Source organism: Gekko japonicus, unplaced genomic scaffold, assembly GCF_001447785.1.
Source record: "Gekko japonicus isolate JY-2015 unplaced genomic scaffold, Gekko_japonicus_V1.1 scaffold158, whole genome shotgun sequence".
NCBI lineage: Eukaryota > Metazoa > Chordata > Lepidosauria > Squamata > Gekkonidae > Gekko > Gekko japonicus.
In genome coordinates, this window is record NW_015170279.1 from 1600397 (window position 1) to 1619075 (window position 18679).

General features: G+C 44.5%; 3 protein-coding genes across 4 annotated transcripts in view; 1 reads left to right on the forward strand and 2 right to left on the reverse strand.

Moving 5' to 3' along the window:
* The first annotated feature begins 172 nt into the window (after positions 1-172).
* Positions 173-4321, forward strand: MRPS14 (mitochondrial ribosomal protein S14). The gene is made up of 3 exons (XM_015417747.1): positions 173-247; positions 2413-2571; positions 3919-4321. Exons 1-3 carry the CDS (start codon positions 209-211, stop codon positions 4099-4101), a joined length of 381 nt encoding a protein of 126 aa, XP_015273233.1. The 5' UTR covers positions 173-208; the 3' UTR covers positions 4102-4321.
* An 876-nt stretch (positions 4322-5197) lies between these two features.
* On the reverse strand, positions 5198-12710 carry CACYBP (calcyclin binding protein). The gene is made up of 6 exons (XM_015417748.1): positions 12591-12710; positions 9812-10007; positions 8702-8798; positions 7697-7796; positions 7233-7327; positions 5198-5998 (listed from the first exon to the last, which is right to left on the reverse strand). Exons 1-6 carry the CDS (start codon positions 12597-12599, stop codon positions 5839-5841), a joined length of 657 nt encoding a protein of 218 aa, XP_015273234.1. The 5' UTR covers positions 12600-12710; the 3' UTR covers positions 5198-5838.
* A 3493-nt stretch (positions 12711-16203) lies between these two features.
* Positions 16204-18679, reverse strand: part of LOC107115949 (rab GTPase-activating protein 1-like) — a 50994-nt gene continuing 48518 nt past the window's right edge. For both annotated transcript variants that reach the window (XM_015417750.1, XM_015417751.1), the window contains one exon: positions 16204-17677. In XM_015417750.1, coding sequence (XP_015273236.1) covers positions 17507-17677 — 171 coding nt within the window. In that variant the 3' untranslated portion in view covers positions 16204-17506. The remainder of the gene's footprint in view (positions 17678-18679) is intronic.

The following is an 18679-nucleotide window of genomic DNA, read 5'->3' on the forward strand; positions in this document are numbered from 1 at the left end:
AATCTCTCCCTCTCTCAGCCTAACCCACCTCATGTATCCTGCCGCCAGAAATCCCCCCCCCCCACAGCCGCGGACTCCAAACGCATCCTCCCCTCCCGCGCACGCGTACTCCACCTACACTGTAACCTCCGGCTTTGACGTCATTGCTGGTGGCGCATGCGCAATTGCAGGTGGTGTCGCCGTTGTCGCGTAGCATTGTGGGACAGATATGGCGGTAGCTTTAGTGATGCGGATGGTGTCTCGTCAGGTCAGAGCTGCGTTGGCGTCCTTTCTTTCTCCTCCTCCGACTCTCTCCCGATTAGACGATCTCTCCGTTGTTCGCTTCTTCCTGTAGCAGTCTGAGCGGGATTCTGAGCATGTGCATCGCAGGGAAGCCAACGGGTTTAAAGCCCGTGGTGCCCGGAAGCGGAGGCGAACTCTTTGTATGCGCAGAGTGCCTTTGCTTCGTTTCCAGTTAGTGACGCCACAGTGATTAGGAGCGCGTGTAGAGCGAGAATTCTTTTTAAAGTTACAATGAACGTGCTTCTATGCACGTGCAGAATGCTTCCCTGTCAGAGGTGTCTCTTTTATTAACCTGCGCTTTATAGAATATTGGTGGATTTAATTATTCATAAATAACAGTTTTCTCTTAGCTATGCAAACCGGAAGAAGGGTCCTATTTCATGGTTATTGATAGCTTTGGGGGCTTGAAAATGAGATACTAGAGATGGTGTTGCAGAGGGATCTGTGTGGAGACAGAGGATAATGAAATGGGAGTACAGAAGAGGGAGGGAGGAGGAGCATAAAGTCACCTATGGAGTGAGGAAAGAATGAATACAGGGAAACTTGTATTTCTCATTGGCTTGAGGTGAAAAGTCTGGTGTTACCCAGTTTTCAGGTTTGTTAGTTGGTAAATAAGGTTGCCTTGAAACTCAACATCAAAAAAACTAAGATCATGGCATCCGGCCCCATCACACCTTGGCAAATAGAAGGAGAAGTCATGGAAGCTGTGACAGACTTCAGTTTCCTGGGATCCAAGATCACTGCAGATGGTGACTGCAGTCATGAAATTAAAAGACGCCTGCTCCTTGGGAGGAAAGCGATGGCAAACCTTGACAGCATAATAAAAAGTAGAGACATCACCCTACCAACAAAAGTCCGTATGGTCAAAGTGTTTATATTCCCACTAGTACTGTATGGCTGTGAGAGTTGGACCATAAGGAAGGCCGAGCGCCAGAGAATAGATTCTTTTGAATTTTGGTGCTGGAGAAGACTGGACTGCAAAAAGATCAGATCAGTCAATCCTAAAAGGCATCAACCCTGACTGTTCCCTGGAAGGCCAGATACTGAAGCTGAAGCTCAAATACTTTGGCCACCAAATAAGAAGGGAGCACTCACTGGAGAAGACCCTGATGCTGGGAAAGATTGAAGGTCAAAGAAGACGGGGACGGCAAAGGATGAGATGGTTAGACAGTGTTATCGAGGCAATGAACATGAAATTAAGCAAACTCCAGAGCACGATGGAAGACAGGAGGGCCTGGCGTGATGCGGTCCATGGGGTCACAAAGAGTCGGACTCGACTGTGCGACTAAACAACAAATAAGAATTATTTGTTGGTAAACAACACCTGCAGAAATATGCTGGACGACCATTTGTCAAGGATGCTTTAGAGACAGATCCTACACTGGGCAGGGGGTTGGACCAAATGGCCTGTATGGCCCTTTCCAACTCTGATTCTGTGCCGCTTCCCTGTATGTTGCTTGTATGTATGATCTGGGTGAACATGGGGCAGAAAGGTTGGGGGGTTTTGCACTTAAGAAAAAACAGATAAGGATGAACAACAGTGCTGATAAAAAATACGATGCTGCAGCAAATGGTCTGATATGTGAAAAATGATTATTGCAATACTTTGGAAAGAATATGCAATAGCAAGAAATAAATATATAGAGCTGAACTTGGGCTGTATTTGAACATGGTCGAATTTGTTGAACTATGTTTATTTCTTGTTACTGGCCTCACCGCAGTCTTCTCATTTAACATGCACTCCACATTGCAGATTACTGTTTTTCTGTTTCAGAACCAGAGGTGGATCAGTATTGGCCTGTCCATAAAGCAAGCCACTAACCAGTGAGTGAGCTAGGATTTTATCCCATTGCTCCTAGGTGTATTACACAAACTGCACTGGATAAAACTGAATGCTAGTATGAATCAACTTCAGGCAGTTTTCCCCATTTCTGATAATAAGTTACCAAGAAATCTATGTAGGCAGGCCCTGTGAGTAATACTATTAAGACTGGCTTTGCTCAAATTATCAGCAAATGGGAATAAAGTAAAATTGGCCTTTGTGAATAATGGTTTGTGCTATACTGTATCTGGACATGTTGTGCCTCAGGAATAAGAAGTGGCAAACTTTGGATGTGATTTTATTAATAGAGCTCCCCCTTATCTTGCCTTGGGCAAGTAAGGAGTCATTATGTGGACTGGAGAATGTTACGTGATGTTAAGAGAAGGAAGATGGCCTATGAATATGCAGATCAAAGACTATGTCTAAATGCCCTCAGGAAAAACACTATTTTGCCCAAGGAACTGCAGGTAAGAAAGAAATGATACCAAGTGAGGCTATGCTAGACTTGAGCATGTGACAGTTTTTAAAAATTGTGTCATATAATGAGCAGTAGCTTATAAGGTTCCTGTATCTCTGAAATGTGCTGCTGTGAATCCATTGTTTTGTCACTTTATCCTATTCCCAGAATCTTAATCAACCGCTCCATCACAGCAGATAGCCAATAACATGCAGCTACAGACTATGTAGTAAAGCATTATGAAGATCTGTTAAAAAAAATATCCAGTGGTTTGAGAATCCCATGGCTGCAGTAAATCATCATGTTGTACTAGGTTTCATAGTGTGGGGCTTGTTCTCCGCAACCACTTACTCCTCTTTTACATTGAAAAAGCATGTGTAAACCGTTAAATTCCCCAAGTGTTTTTAAGGTTGCTGTGTTGCTTCCCACTGCTAAAAGCCCATGCTGACCCAGGCACTGCAGTTTTACCCCAAACAACTAAAACCATGAGCTCTATACTGTGAGTAAAAAGCCAAGCAAATATATCTATTGGAAAAAACCTATCCCCTACTTTACCAGAAATGCTGCAGTGAAGGCCTGTTAAAATCTCCAGACAGCTAGATAGCCATTTCATCCAACCAACCAGTGCATGATATCCCTAACAAGCCAGCAGATGCAGCAAATGTCTGCCTGCTGTCCATGAGGTTGGGGCTAGTTTTTGCTCTTGCTCCTGAAAACAAGGGATAAGACAGGCTGTTTCCTGATGGCCAGTGGTGGGCTCTTGATGGTTGCTGTTCCATAGTCATTCTGATTCATACAAAATATGGAAGTGCCTTTTTCGTGTTATGAAACAGTGATTATATGAGTTGTTAGATTCAAGTGGATAGCCGTGTTGGTCTGAAGCAACAGAACATGTTTCAATCTTTGTTCCCTATGAGTTGTGGAAAAGGTTACCCTTCCCAAAGGGACACAAAGCAGAAACCCTGAAAGATTCATCACTAGAGTGGGCTATATAGGCATGTTTTTAGCTGCATGAATGGAGTTTTTGGCACAGAAGGTATATCTATCTAGCAAAATCCACACATACAGTCTTGCTGTATATTGCAGTATAGAAATCTTCTATCTTTTCCAAACAGGCTTGCAGACTGCTACAGGTCTTGGGGAAGTCAACGCCTGATTGCATCTTGCAATTAACCTTTTCACGAGGAGAGGCTTGGTGTCCTCAGTGAATTAATAATGCATCCCACATCGGTGATAGAACTATGGGGACTGCCATAAGTTTCCCTTTCTGCGAGGCCAAGCTTTTCAGAGAATAGCTATGTACAGCACAAGAACTCCAAAACATTTGATACATGTTATTGATTTTTGTTTGTTTCAGGAAGTGGCAGATAAAGAGATTGCTGCCCTGCCGCGGGACAGCTGCCCTGTGAGGATCCGCAATCGGTGTGTGTTAACCTCCCGGCCACGAGCTGTAGTGCGGCGCTGGAGGCTCAGCCGAATAGTTTTCCGCCACCTAGCTGACCATGCTCAACTCTCTGGGATACAGAGAGCAATGTGGTGAACCCTTGCCAAGGGTTTTCATAACCAAGGGAAGAAAAGAACTGAGCCCCGTTCCAACTCTTTTAAGATTTATTGTACTGAAGGTCTTGATAGGAGGGGTGGCACAAGGGGAAGCAAAGTGCTGTACAGAAGATAAGCCTAGCTGGAGTTCGTCAAGCTGTGGGTTACCCCGCTGTTAGATATTTAAAAAAAACAATTAAAATATACCCAGACTGACCAAATTTTGTCCATTCCTAGTATTTCTTCCAAAATACTTTGCTTTACAGACTGATGCGGGTTGTTGCACCGCAACAAAACTGAGAAGAAATGCCACATGAGATGAACCTCACTTGCATGGGATTACAGTTACTACAGCTGACCATTAAAGAGGTTAGAGAAAAAGGCAGTCAGAAAAGGGAACAGGTAGCAGGGTTTGAAAATAGAAATCTGGAAGGTTTATGGTTACCTTACACTCTTACGAACACAAGTGCACTGGCTGGATTTTGACAGGACTGTACATATGTGTTGGGGAGGAGGGGGAGGAGTTGGATTGCACATGCTTTAGAGATTGTGACAGAGTGTGCCTGTCCACAAACTGTACATGCATAAGCTTCCTCCAGTCTGATGGCCTTCAAAAGGCAGGCTCAGCGGTTCCTGTGCAATCAGGCTCTTTTCAGAAGTTGCAGTGAGTGTGTAGGGGGCAGGTTAAGTAGACATGGGCATGATTCCCCCTGTGTGCACACACACTTAATGTGCCTACACTGTTACTACAAGGCTCCCAAAAATATAAGCAGTGCTTTAAAGAGGCTGCAGGCTTTGTTTCTTAAGGATGTTATTTTGGATGTTACACTGATTATAGCTTGCTCAACTGACTCTTCCTATGGTGTGCCATCCATGAGGATGAGAGCCAGTTTGGTGCAACGGTTAGGAGTGCGGACTCTAATCTGGGAGAACTGGGTTTGATTCCCCACTTCTCCACATGCTGGTGTGACCTTGGGTCAGTCACAAGTTCTTTCGGAGCTGATCTCTCAGGAGCAGTTCTCGAAAGAGCTCTCTCAGCCCCACCTACCTCACAGGGTGTCTGTTGTGGGGAGGGGAAGGGAAAGGAGATGATAAGCCACTCTGAGACTCCTTTGGGTAGTGAAGGGCAGGATATAAATCCAATCTCTTCTCTTTCTTTTCATGAAGCCAAGGAACAGATTTGGTCTCAAATAACATCTTTCTAGAAGCCTCTTTGCTTAGCAGACTTAGAGATGCTCCTTTGAGCCATGAATCGTACGATCAATTTAGCTAAGGCAAACAGCAGCTTGCAACTTCACAAATCTCCCATGAACCAAGCTCCTTCCAAGTTTAGTAGCAAGTCCTCTACGTAACCTAGTGTGGCAGAGAGCAATATGGAAGGAATATGCCTCAGCAGCCTTGCTACTTGTCTGGGGCTGCTTGGGACCTAGATGACAGCCTATCTTGAGTTCCATGATGGGAGAAGCTGAGGATACAGGTGGAACAGACGGTCAGTACTGATTCAGACAACACAAGATACGTCAAAGGTAGGGTTTTTTGCCAGTTTCACAAAAGCACCAAAGGCCTTAAGGAAGCAGGGCAAAACACTTGAAGGAGATAACTTTACAGTATGTTTTATTTTATTTCTCCAACCTGAAATGCAGAGCACTGGTTTTGCTTGGAAGGTGGTTGTGTAAACGCCACTTTTTCTGATCTCAGTGGCACGTCGGAAGCCCCATATAGAAAACCCACCATTTGTTCAAATATCTAGTGGCATATCCTCTTTGGTTTGCTTTTCTCTGCTCTCAACCCAGGCTTTATTAATGGTTCTTTTCATCTCGTCATCACCTTCAGCGTACATCTTTTTCAGGAGATTCATCAACCCCTCACTCGGATCTGATGTGTCGTATGATGCTTTCCTAAAACAGAAATATACATGTGACGGTTGTTACCAGTTAGTCCAACTGTGGCTTGCCTTGTAACAAAGTTGAAGAACTTTAAGACAAGAAAATGTGAGGCGAGCCTCTGTTAGCATTACTAAGAGCTGCAATCCTCAACACATACTGCCTGGAAATCCCATTGGCAATAGTAGGATTTACTTCCATGTAGTCTAGACTCAGTTGCAAGAGGCTTCAAACTGTATAACTTGAGGGGAGATAGGAAGGCCAAGTAACTTAATACTTCTACTCCAGGCAGTTTTCAACAAGTCAGTTCAAACAATAATATTTAGTATAAGAATGCAGTGGAGATCTCATTTTAAAATACTACGGCCAGTTTTAACAAGAAAATGTGAGGCGAGCCTCTGTTAACATTACTAAGAGCTGCAATCCTCAACACAATAGTAGGATTTACTTCCATGTAGTCAAGACTCAGTTGCAAGAGGCTTCAAACTGTATAACGTGAGGGGAGATAGGAAGGCCAAGTAACTTAATACTTCTACTCCAGGCAGTTTTCAACAAGTCAGTTCAAACAATAATATTTAGTATAAGAATGCAGTGGAGATCTCATTTTAAAATACTACGGCCAGTTTTATCTGCTGCTAGGGCTGAACGGGTGTGGAAAAGAACTGTACCAAGTAGGCAGGAAAAACTCTACCGGCCGCCGTTTAGAATGGTACAGAACTACATTCAATACTGAAAATCGTACTTGTTTAGGAAAGAAGAGCCAGCACAGGACGATGGAGTAGGATCTGTGAGACCAGGTTTGAACTCGCATTCTGCCATGGAAGCTTGCTGGGTGACTTTTGGCCAGTCTCACAACTCAGCCTACCCTACCTCACAGAGTTGTTGTGAGGACAAAATTGGGTCCCCATGGGGGAAGGGGGGGGGAGGTGTGGTCAAAAGTAAGGAAGGAAGATTTCGACCTGAATTACTATGTCAGGAATGCTCCTTAGCTGAAAAGGTATGCACATGGTACTTTTGTTCCAGCGATCACGAGATAATTCTCAGCTTCCAAGAACGTATGTCCTCCTGTTATGATGGTCATATTCAACTTACATCCATGCAACGGCAGTGATGCTGTAGCATGCACTGTTCCCAGACTACTCACTGGGCCTTTCCTCCAAACATTATGCATGGATCGGCAAGTTTCAGGTGTTTATTTTTTCTGCAGTGTATAACACAAGATTGACGGAACAGGGAGTAGCACACTTACTCCTTTTCCTTTGTCTCTTTTTCCACTTGAGTTAGGCACTCCCATTTTTCCTCTTGCTTCTTCCTACATAATATGAGGACCATATCGGTTTTGATCTGCAATGAAAAGAAGGAAAACCATGCTTCAGATTTTCAAAAAAGTGGGAGATGCTGAGAGGTAGAATGATTAAGCAGGATACTATCTGAAATCTATTACACTTAGAAACTCCAGAAAAGCTGCACTTGAAAAAGTGAAAAAAAATGTGTGTGCAGAGTGATCATTCTGGAACAACAAAAGTAGGGGATTTAAATACTGCAGAGGGAGCTACCTACCTACCTCCAGTGACTGCCTAATGCTAAGGCTGCTCTGCTCTATAACCCACCCTCTGATGCCAGTAGAAGTAGCAGTCCCCTAGGAACCAACCCTTGTGCCAAAATCATGGGGCATTATGACCACTATTAACGTGCTACATGAGATGCACAGACCTTTCGTGAGCTGTTCTCCACAGAAATTGGTTTCAGAAGATTATTGAATGTCATGGAGTAGTTCTTGCCATTTAGATTTTTCACGAATAGATCAAATGATCTGGAAAGAAGAGAACAGTTAGTACTGCATAGACATAGTTCTCTCAGATACAAAGAGGGAGAAAGCATGACTTGTACTGCTTTGATGTTAAAATCCAGTTTATCAGAATATTTGGAAGATGAGGTCTGGATAAGATACAAGGGTTGCTTGCGCAACTTGGGAGATTTCATAGTGAACATTATCATATATGTGATAACAAGGCTTCAGATACAGAGAATGCTTCCCACAGCTGCTCTTCTAATTCTCTGATGCGTGCATCACTGCTGAAGACACAATCCTGGCTCCCAAAAAGTTATAGTAGGATTCTTTCACCCATTTCACGCAGTTTTGAAAAATGTACTTGGCCCTGCTGCACACAAACTGAGGATGACCTTTTTATTCATATTCACACATGTAGCACCATCAGGTTGTTAAGAAGCAGTTCTGATACTTGGAATTAGTTAGAAAGCTCCTGAAATGGAACACTGGACTTACCATGAAGGTTCCTTCTTCTCAAGGGTGAAGAGGACACTCTGGACTCACCCTAGTTGGAGGGTCTCTGTTCAGCCTATTATGTTTCCTAAAGGGTGACTGACTGCCAATTTCCATGTTAATTGTTCTGCCATATGGTTTGTTTCAGAGGGCTCTGTAAGCCTTGTTGTCTGTCTGTTTGTTTGGCACACACTGTGGACTGTTATCAGCTGCAGAAGTTTCCAGACTGAGGGTGGGCTCCTCCTCCCCCCGGAGATGGAAAATGCAATAAATTTCCTGTCTCCAGGGATTGTGGGAAGAGGAACCCAAGCGTACCAGAGTGTCCTCCTCCCCTCGAGAGAGAATGTCTTTGTGTGGGAACAAAATGCAGAGGAGACCATGCAAAAAAACCCAACCCATTTCACTTTCACTCTGGCATTTGGCACAAAACCCACCTTTCTGTGAAACGGACTTGCACATTCTCAGCTGAGAGATGCTGTACTCCACTTAGAGTGATGTAGATTTTCACAAATTTATCTGACTGATCCCAAGCTGAAAAGGTTAAAAGAGAGCCACGTTATATGATAAAATGGGTTTCTCAAGATGAAGGAAAAAAACAATCCTTTCACTCCCTAAATGAGCTTTAAAAACTTCACTCTGGGCATTAAAATGTACAGATGTATACACAGGCATGTAATACATGGCTGATGAGAGGCTGATCATGGTTTTCATATACATGCAGCTAGTATGTGACAACCAGTGTTCCCTCTAAGCTGAGTTAGTGTGAGCTAGCTCACAGTTTTTTAGTCTCCGGCTCACAGATTTTTGTCTTAGCTCAGGAAAGATGGCTCCAGAGCACACTGATTTATGCAGTAGCCAAATCGCTCGCTCACAACTTTAATGCTAGTAGCTCACAGAGTAGAATTTTTGCTCACAAGACTCCACAGTTTAGAGGGAACATTGGTGACAGCTGTCACACATTCAGGCCATTATGCATCAGCTTCTCCTATGATGTTAGATGAATACCTAAGAATGGGAAGGAAGCTTGGTGATCGTGGGGCAAAGGAGTTAGACACAGGTTAAAGAGTTTTGTGGCACGCTGGTGTCATTGCTTATCCTGATTGTGCCTCTTGGAAGAGCTGGCAAGGGGGGAAAAGACTATAACCTATCCCACTGCTATGTCTAAACATCAGATCGGGCATGTCCATATAAGCAGGGAGGTTAAACGTACATATGTCTGTGAGAGTTACTCCTACTGAAATCAAAGACTCGCTTCAGCATACACTGATCCAGAAAACTTTTTCAGGACTACTTTCTATGCATATTTTATATACCTTATTACATTTTTATCCTGCCTTGCTTCCAAGGGAGGTGTCCATTGTTTTCAACCCTCCCCATTCTGTCTCACCACAACCCTGTGAGCTAGGTTAAACTGATACACTGGCCCAGTGGACTTCATGGCAGGTTTCAAGTCTGAATGCAGTCTTCTCTAATCCTAGCCAGACACACTTATAGTTTCTTTAATCCATTCTAATTAATTGAAATTGTGCATAAAACTAGCTTACCGTAATTGTTGATTTTCACTGTGTAGCCTGTGGCCGGCTGTCTTTCTTCTTCTGATATCTCTGCTTTTATTTTAGGTGGTGGTTGGTTTTTGATTTCTTTCTCTAGTTTATTCTTTTCAGCTAGCAAGACGTCATGAATTCTCTTCCTTGATGCTTTTTTCAGAAGCTCCTTCACCTCCTCCAAATCTTTTTGTAGCTAGATAAAACAGACATGTGCAAATACATTACACTCTGATGGCTTTGTGGCCAAGAGTATTTCCTTTGCTTACACAGAACCAGGAGGGATCTCTCCATACCTCAGAACTCTTCAGACTGCTGTCATTTCCCCAGCAAATCTCCTATTTATCGAAGCAGCCAATTCCCATGCTTTCTATCCATTCCTCTACGTGAGGCACTTTTCTCCATGAAAAACACCATTCTGCTAAGGGGGGGGGGAAGTGTCTTGCATCAGCAGAAGGATCCTTCCATCAGAGGAAAGTGCCACTGCTACTGGGACAAATCCAAACAATCCAGTCTGTTGGGTTAGTTGTGTTAGTGGCATCTGAAAATACCTGAGGCCATATGGTTTGAATATATACAACAGGCCATTTCATAGGGTTCTTCTGGAGTGCTACAGTTAACTGACCTGTGAAAAGTCTAGTTTGCCTCCATTTGTTTTTGGAGGGGGGGGGGCATTCAGACAAAATTGTTTCACACCTCTTTGGACATGAGTGTTGCATCACTTTGTGTTTTCAGAGTGCAAACAACAATCCTGGGACACAAGAGGCTGCTTTTAGCCTGCGGTAATTACCACTTTTACACCTGCCTGATGAACAGACTAAGCTTAATATTTCCAAAAAGAAGAACTTCAGGTCTATTTCATAACGGGAGCCTATAACAAGCTTTAAGAAACTGGTCCTGTTAAAATACTGGGCTGTCTTTTAGTAACCCATACTGCTTTTAGCCTGTGGTAATTACCACTTTTACACCTGCCTGATGAACAGACTAAGCTTAATGTTTCCAAAAAGAAGAACAGGTCTATTTCATATTGGGAGCCTATAACAAGCTTTAAGAAACTGTTACTGTTACTGTTTAGTAACCCATATCCTAACCTTTCTCCACAAAGCTGAGGCAGCACATGAAGACCCCATTTTATCCTTACAACAAACCTGTGAGGTGGGTTAAGCGAAGAAAGGTCACTCAAGTTCACCCAGTCAGCTTGATGGGTAAGCAGGCATGAATGTTAGTCCTTCCCATGCCACCTCCATCATCTCCAGTAGTCACTATACCAGAATAGTGGCAACTAACCCAGAGGAGTTCAGAGTGGCATAGAAGAGGCTAGTCCCGTTTTCTCATTCTTGGCCTTAATTCTCAGCAAGATGTGAGGACTTGAACTCAAGCCAAGCCTACCTTCTATCCACTACACTTTTTTGTTCATAAAGAGGTACTGCTCATGCATTGGTGTTCCCTGACATCATTCAGCGATTGGCCAGTGTGGGAAGTACTTTTCATGACGCTGTCTCGCTACTCTCTCCAGCACATACAATTATACACATTCCAGTCCCCCTGTCCACCCCCCCCAATCCACATGGCTCCCCTGATCATCCACAGATTATCTATCTCCTAATCCCAACACAGTGAGACCCATAGCCTATACTTACAGGACTTGATCAAAAGGCACACACTACCAAAGTCCTGCTTTAGATCTTACAAAGAAACCACAATGGATAGGAATCACTGCAAGTGAACATGAATTGCAAAAAAGCAGGGAGCTGCTTTTCCTACTGTAACTGTATAACACAACAAATGATCCCTTAATTTGGGTTCTGCACCTATCCTTGGCCTATCAGCCTGCTTTTACTTCCGTCAACACAGATCCATAACAAGTAGGCATGTGGCAGACTCGAACTCAATTCCTTGGGCCTCTGACACATGAAGCTGCCACACAATGGTCCACACACTGCATTCTTCAGCAACCATGTTAGCTGAATGATAACAGTCTTCAAATTCAACAGCACCTCTAAGACCAACAAAGGTTTTCCAATGTACAAGCTTGATAGAGAAGAGCTGACTTCGTCAAATACAAGTGACAAAGACCAAAGACCTATCAGGCCTTCATTCTCATTTGTACCTGACCAAGCGCGAGCTGCAACTCACAAAAGCTTGTATCCTGGAAGTCGAGTTACTCATTAAGATGCTACTGGACTCGAATTCTGTTCTTCCACTCCAGACTAACACGGCTGCCTGCCAGAAACAAGACTATTATGTTACCTACACAGGCCTCCAAATCACACAGGCAGAATGTTTCTTTCTTTCTTTCACTTGAGACCCTTCACTGGAGAAGAGGTCGACAGAAACCTCAAAAGACCCCTCCTTGTAGGGATGCCAGCTTCCAGGTGGGACCTGGGGATCTCCCGGAATCCCAGCTCATCTCGACTACAGAGATCAGTTCCCCCGGAGAAAATGGATACTTTAGAGGCTGGACTCTATGGGCATTGTACCCCACTGGGGTCCCCGTCCTCCCCAGGCTCCATCCCCAACACCTCCAGGAGCTTCCCAACCTGGATCTGGCAACCCTACCCCCCCAACCCCTGCTGGTGGCCTGGGGAGACCACCTGGCCACTCTACCTCCCCCTGAGTCCCATAATATTTCTGGAACTTTCGGGTGCATAAGCGTCATTTCTTAAGTATGAATGTATAAATCCATTCTCTTCCTTACAATCAGAGGACCCCATTTCCTCCCATATATATCCCTACCGGGCACATACATCGCCCCCTTCCCCTCATCCTCCTCACTCACCTCCTCCATGTTGCGACAGACGAGGGGCGCACGCGCACTCCCACTAGGCCGCGGGCACGCTCCCGCTGAATCCCTTTCCTCGTGAGGGGAAGCGTACGCAGGCGCGGTACCGCTCCTCCCAGCAGCTTCGCAAGCGGCCGCCTCACCACCCCCTCCTCCTCTCGAACTTTCGCGAGACACCGGGCACGCGCGCTCTGCGTTGTTTGTCGATCCTGGGACACGCCCACGTTGCTTTTTTTTCTCCTGCCCACAGAGGCAGAAAAACGACTAATCGCTCACTGCAACCCTTTCTTCCGGTTGCCATTCGATGGTAACATTGCATGTGCATAAAGAGGCAGCCGCGGCACACTCCGAACATCTAGTCCAAGCTGTTGTTCCCACACTTTCTTTTTTTATATGTAACATTTTTTATTTTTCCCAAACTAACAAACAAATAATTAGGGATACAGGAATGCATATTGCTAACCGCTCAATGCAACCATTTCTTCTGGTTGCCATTCGATGGTAACATTGCAGGTGCATAAAGAGGCCGCCGCGGCACACTCCGAACGTCTAGTCCAAGCCGTTGTTCCCACACTTTCTTTTTTTATATGTAACATTTTTTATTTTTCCAAAACTAACAAACAAACAATTAGGGATACAGGAATGCATATTGATATTTTATCTTTTCACCTTCGATCGGGAGCCGGAAGTGTTGTTTGAGTTCTGGGACGGCTTCAGCTTTCCGTCTTCCCTTTTCCTCCATAGAGGTGGAAAACGGCTAGAACGGTACACTCCAGGGTCGGCCGTTCAACGGGAAGACGTCCTTAAGTTGCGACTCTTACTAGAGCGGCGCCGCGATGCTACTGTACCTAGATCTTGGCCATTCCAAGTGGAGCAATAGGCCGAGGTGGCTGTGCTTGATTCTGCAGCAGCACTGGCACCCGAGGGCTGAGCGACTGTCTTAAAGACTCAGCAGTAGCACGGGGGGAAGGGGTTTTTACCTTTTCCTGCCGCATATAAAGGAAAATGGGGTTGAGGTCAATGTTCCCCCTAAGCTATGGAGTCTTGTGAGCAAAAATTATACTTTGTGAGCTACTGGCATTAAAGTTCTGAGCAAGTGATTTGGCTACTACATAAATTAGTTGGCTCTGGAGCCATCCTTCCTGAGCCAAGACAAAAATCTGTGAGCCAGAGGCTAAAAAACGGTGAACTAGCTCACACTAACCCAGCTTAGAAGGAGCACTGGTTGAGGTATGCAGCTGCTCCTAATACATCCCCCCCCCCATAACTCACTGCACCACCTCCTCCTCCAATTCTAGGATATTGCAAAGTGAGGAGCTGCCCACTTGGGAGGCGGGTAGGGGGAAGTACCTTAACTGGCGCCTCCTACCGAAAGGGTTTCCGCCGCAAGCGGTCTACACCCCTTTAAAGCTTAAATGAGGGCTGTCGAACATAAGGCCCAGGGGCTGGAACTGCCGCGTCCAGGTCTGGACTATTTGGCCGCAAGCAAGGAGGGTGAGGGTGAGAGCAAGCGCAGCAGAAAGGCCCATGTCAGATTGACTGGCTGCTGGAGAGTCCATCCCCCCCCCCACCCCCCCATTGAGCCAGTCTTGTGCACGTGTGGCCGCTGCCATTTCTTCTTCGCCTGTGTGTGTGTGTCACCGCCTCCCCATCAGTGCACATACACGCTGGGCCTTCCCTTTCCGCAACAGAAGCTGCCTCCTTCGCCACTGTCACTGGCTGCTTCTCTCGCTCTTTCTCCGGAGCAGTGCTGCAGAAACAGCCCTTAGGGAGGCGGGAGGAAGTCATTATGGGTGGTGGGGAGCTGCTGATGGAAACGGGTGTTAGGGGGAAGGTAGGAATGGGAATGCCAGAGTGTATCTGGGAGGAGGGGTACAAGGGACTAGGAGGAGGGGCACAGTGGGGTGCATGGCGGGAACTGTGCTTGGAAAGCCATGGAAATAGAGAAATATAGCTGTTGGGGTGAGGGAAGGTGCTGAGTGTTTGTGCTGGGGGGGATGGGATGCAAGAGCGTGAGGTGTAGTTGGAGGCTAAGATAAAACAGTAGTCTTGAACCACCTTTAAGAATGAGCTTCTGTTGCATCGTTTTTATTTTCTAGGGGACCCAAAGTAATTTACAAGTATTGTTGTCGTCCCCCCCCCATGTTTTTGTTCTCACAATACCTGTGCAGGGTACGTTAAGCTGAGAGAGTGACTGGCCCAAAGTCACCCTGCAACTTCCATGGCAGAGTGGGGCTTATGAACCTGGGTCTCCCAGCTGTTAGTCCCCATACTTGAACCTCAGCACCACAGGGTGTCTTTGTGGAAGGTCAGGTTGAGCTCAGTGGGATTGAAGTGCAAGGAGAGGAGTGTTCAGCGGGAGCCCTCAAAACGGCCCATCCTCTTGGTAGTCAACAACACACAGGGGTTCATGCAGTAGCTTCGCTCAGTGCAACAATGCCTTTTGGTTGTTCCAGCACCCCATATGTTCTGCCACTGCCTGTCTGCAGGCCTCTTCTTCAGCTGCTATGATATTGGTGAATAGTCTCCCAGAAGAAATAATTTCTTGGGCACTTCCAGGTAACTTTTAGAAGAGCCTTTGGCTCCTCTGGAGATGAATGCTTTGACATTTCTGAGGTGACCTTGAAGGGCAGCAATCTCTGTTGGTCTCTTTTTAAAAAAATCCTTGCTGGTTGTTTAATACTTGTTTTTACAATATGACATGTGCTGGTTTTACTGGGTGTTGTGTATGTAATGTAATGTAATGTAATGTAATGAATGTATGAGCTTGAGTCTAGAAAGGTATTGTAAAATAGACCTAACAGAAGAAAGGAAGTTCTGGAGGGAAGAGAAATGATTGGTCTTTATGTACTGCATTTGATTGGACCTTAGCTGACATGTGGGCATGGCTTGCCAAGCCCAGACAGTTTAAAAAAGGAGCCTGTTGCTCCATTGATTTGCCTTGTTCTGGTTCTTCTGACTTAGTGTTCAATAAAGCTGTTAATCACTGTTCACCTGCTGCCTGAGTCTCGTATCTAACACTGGGTTAGCAGTCTTGGGTCACACTTATCTTGGTGAAAGGGGAGGGGCTGTGAATATTTTAAATAAACAAGAACACCTGCCCAACAGCCCTCTTTTCCTGTGCCCTGCGGCAGAATGAGGTGGTAGAATCCTGAACTGATAGACTGATCTGTACCACTTCAGACTGCAGAAGCGGGATGCTATTTTTTAACAGTGGCAAAAGCATAGGCAAACTGCAAAACTGCTGCAGCCAGGAGCTGAGAGCTGATCAAGATCATGAGAGGGAGAGCAGGAAGGGTTGCATCTGTGCTTTGTTCTTGTAGCCCTTTCTTACAAGCCCAGGGAAATGCTGATTACCACTTTGGGGTCAGGAAGCAATTTTCTCCGGGTCAGTTTGGCCAGGGATCCTGGAGGGTTTTTGTCATCTTTTGGACATGAAACAGGAGTCACGGGGGTGGGTGGGAGGTATTTGAATTTCCTGCATTGTGCAGGGGGTTGGGCTTGATGGCCCGGGAGGTCCCTTCCAACTCTATGATTCTAAGCTTTGCTCTGTTGTTGTATTTGAAACTATTTGCAAATTGTCTGATAATGAAGTACAAAGTGAGCATCTTTAAACTTTATTGTACAGAACAACCAATAGGCTATTGCATTAATCTGGATTAAAATCAGAACAGGACAACGTCCTTAGAACAATTTTCTTAACATGAAAACCAAATACACAACTAACTTCTTGTCCAGTAGTGATGCTGACTTACGAGACATCATTATACACGTTAAATATAATAAAAAAAATATTTCCATCAATTTAAGCAATAGTTTAATTCTCCATGAAATAAGCATTTCTATAAACATTTTATGTTCAATTCAAAAATGTAACAAATGCCTTTTTTGCACTTTAGAAAGATATAAAACAATTATGGTTTCCAGATAGATACAGGAATCATCTGAAAAGTACCCAACCAGTCAAGACTGTGGATCACTTTTCATGTTAATGTTTTGGACACATTTTATCCGGAATGTCTCCTGTTTCTTGCCCGCGTCCCACTGAAATTACTGGGAGTTGCGCAAGAGCGCAAGGAGTGCAATTATATACCAGGAAGTTCTCTGCAAGCCCCCAGTTCACTGTAAAGGTGCAGGAGGAACTTCCTAGAGTTCCCCACGTCTGCTTGTTGGCAAATGAGAACACAGAAAATCCTCTCCTTTAGTTGTAACGTTATGAAATAACTTACGGAATTCTTAAAGTAAAGGCAGCATTGAAGGAGACACAATTTTATGACATGTTCTCATTTCGTAGCTTCACAAGAATTTTTTTTTAAAAAATATTACTGTTGTTCCACTTGTAGATGTGGCTTGAGACCCAAGCCTTAGAAGAGAGGCGCATGGTTGCAGAGTTTAATGACAGATGTAAACCTCTGAGACGGATCTGCGATACCAGTCCTCTGTCTGGCATCACGACGGTGTGCTTTTTCTTTGTTACGTCACCCTGCCCGTCCCCCCTTCTCTTTTCCTCTAATGGGAAAAAAGCCCCTCTATTTATGCAAGGTAAAGAATAATTCTGAGTAATTTTTAGCAACATACTAAACACTTAGTTCTGAATTATTCATTACTCATCTTTTAACACCTAGGCATACAAAATAATGTGTCAAATATGAAGGTATCGGGGAACGTGGCTTTGGGCAAGGCAGCTAGGAAAGAAATATTCCACTTGAAAACAGGATTCTTTAAATAACTTCCCTTGAGAAAGGGCCACATTGGAACAAATGAAAGACACCAAAGGAATATGTTTTTTTGGGGGGGCGCTCTCTGCCTCACCCCCCCTTCTCTTCCCCCAGCAAGGTGCCTCGGGAGGAAACCTTTAAGGGGCTGCAGCTGTTTTGTTCATTGTGCTCTTTGTGCTTGGAATCTGGCTCCAACTATGTGCTCCCCTCTTTGGGCGAGGATGGCATCGGAGGCGGTGGCGGCTGCTGGGGCGGGGGTGGCTGTGTGCCGGTTGCAGTTTTAATGGAGCTCAGGGTTTTGCTAAACCAAGAATTCTTGGCCACTTGGATTTCACTCATAAGGGCTCCTCTCTGGTGCTCCAGTTCCTGAGGAGGGAGAAGAGGTCAACAGTAAGCAAAGAACTGGTCTGTAAAATAAAGCAGTGGTAACTTCAGAGCTGTTCATATCCAAATCAGTTACATTAACTGATGATCCTAACTTTAATTTGGCACATTTATTTAGAACTGTGCATTACTGAAGTTATAAATGGAACAACATCTGTCCATTTGCATGACTCTTTGTACTAGATTGCAGTGTTTTTCTTCTGTGTGACGAGCATGATGGGCAATGTTGTGTAGAGTGAAATAATAAGCACAGTATTGTAAACAAAAGAGTTCAGAGTCAATACTTTTAAAGATTATAATGGGAAAACCCTCTCTCTATAGATTGACAAGTAATGCTACCAAAAAAACCAAAACGCAAAACTTGGATCCATTTGTTTGCAGATGAAGGAAAACCAAACAGTATTTTTCTGTGACATGGGAAAACCCCTCTCTATAGATTGACAAGTATTGCTACCAAAAAAACCAAAATGCAAAACTTGGATCCATTTGTTTGCAGACGAAGGAAAACCAAACAGTATTTTTCTGTGAATTAGAACATCTCTAAACCGAGTACTTCACCTATTGATTTAAAACATTTATATGTTGTCTTTCCACCCAATTCAGGTCCATATATCTCCTAATCATGTGCACACTGGCTTACTCCCAAGTAAACATTAATGTACTGAAGCCTGAGTGAACCCAATGGAAAACAGACTGCTGTGGTAGATTAGATGGCCGTACCTTTAAACCAAACATCAGAATAGACCAGGGGTGTCAAAGCTCATTTGTTATGAGGGCCAGGTCTGACGCAAATGTTACTTTGCTGGGCTGAGCCATGTATGCCATACAATGCAGTGCCAGGTACTGGAGAGATAAACTTTATAAAGGACATTGGCAAACCCAATTAACAATATTATTTTTTTGCTCAAAATGCAAACGAAAGCAATTGATTTATTGGGGAACCCAAAAAGGCCCCAATAGATGTATTTAATCATATGCAAGACA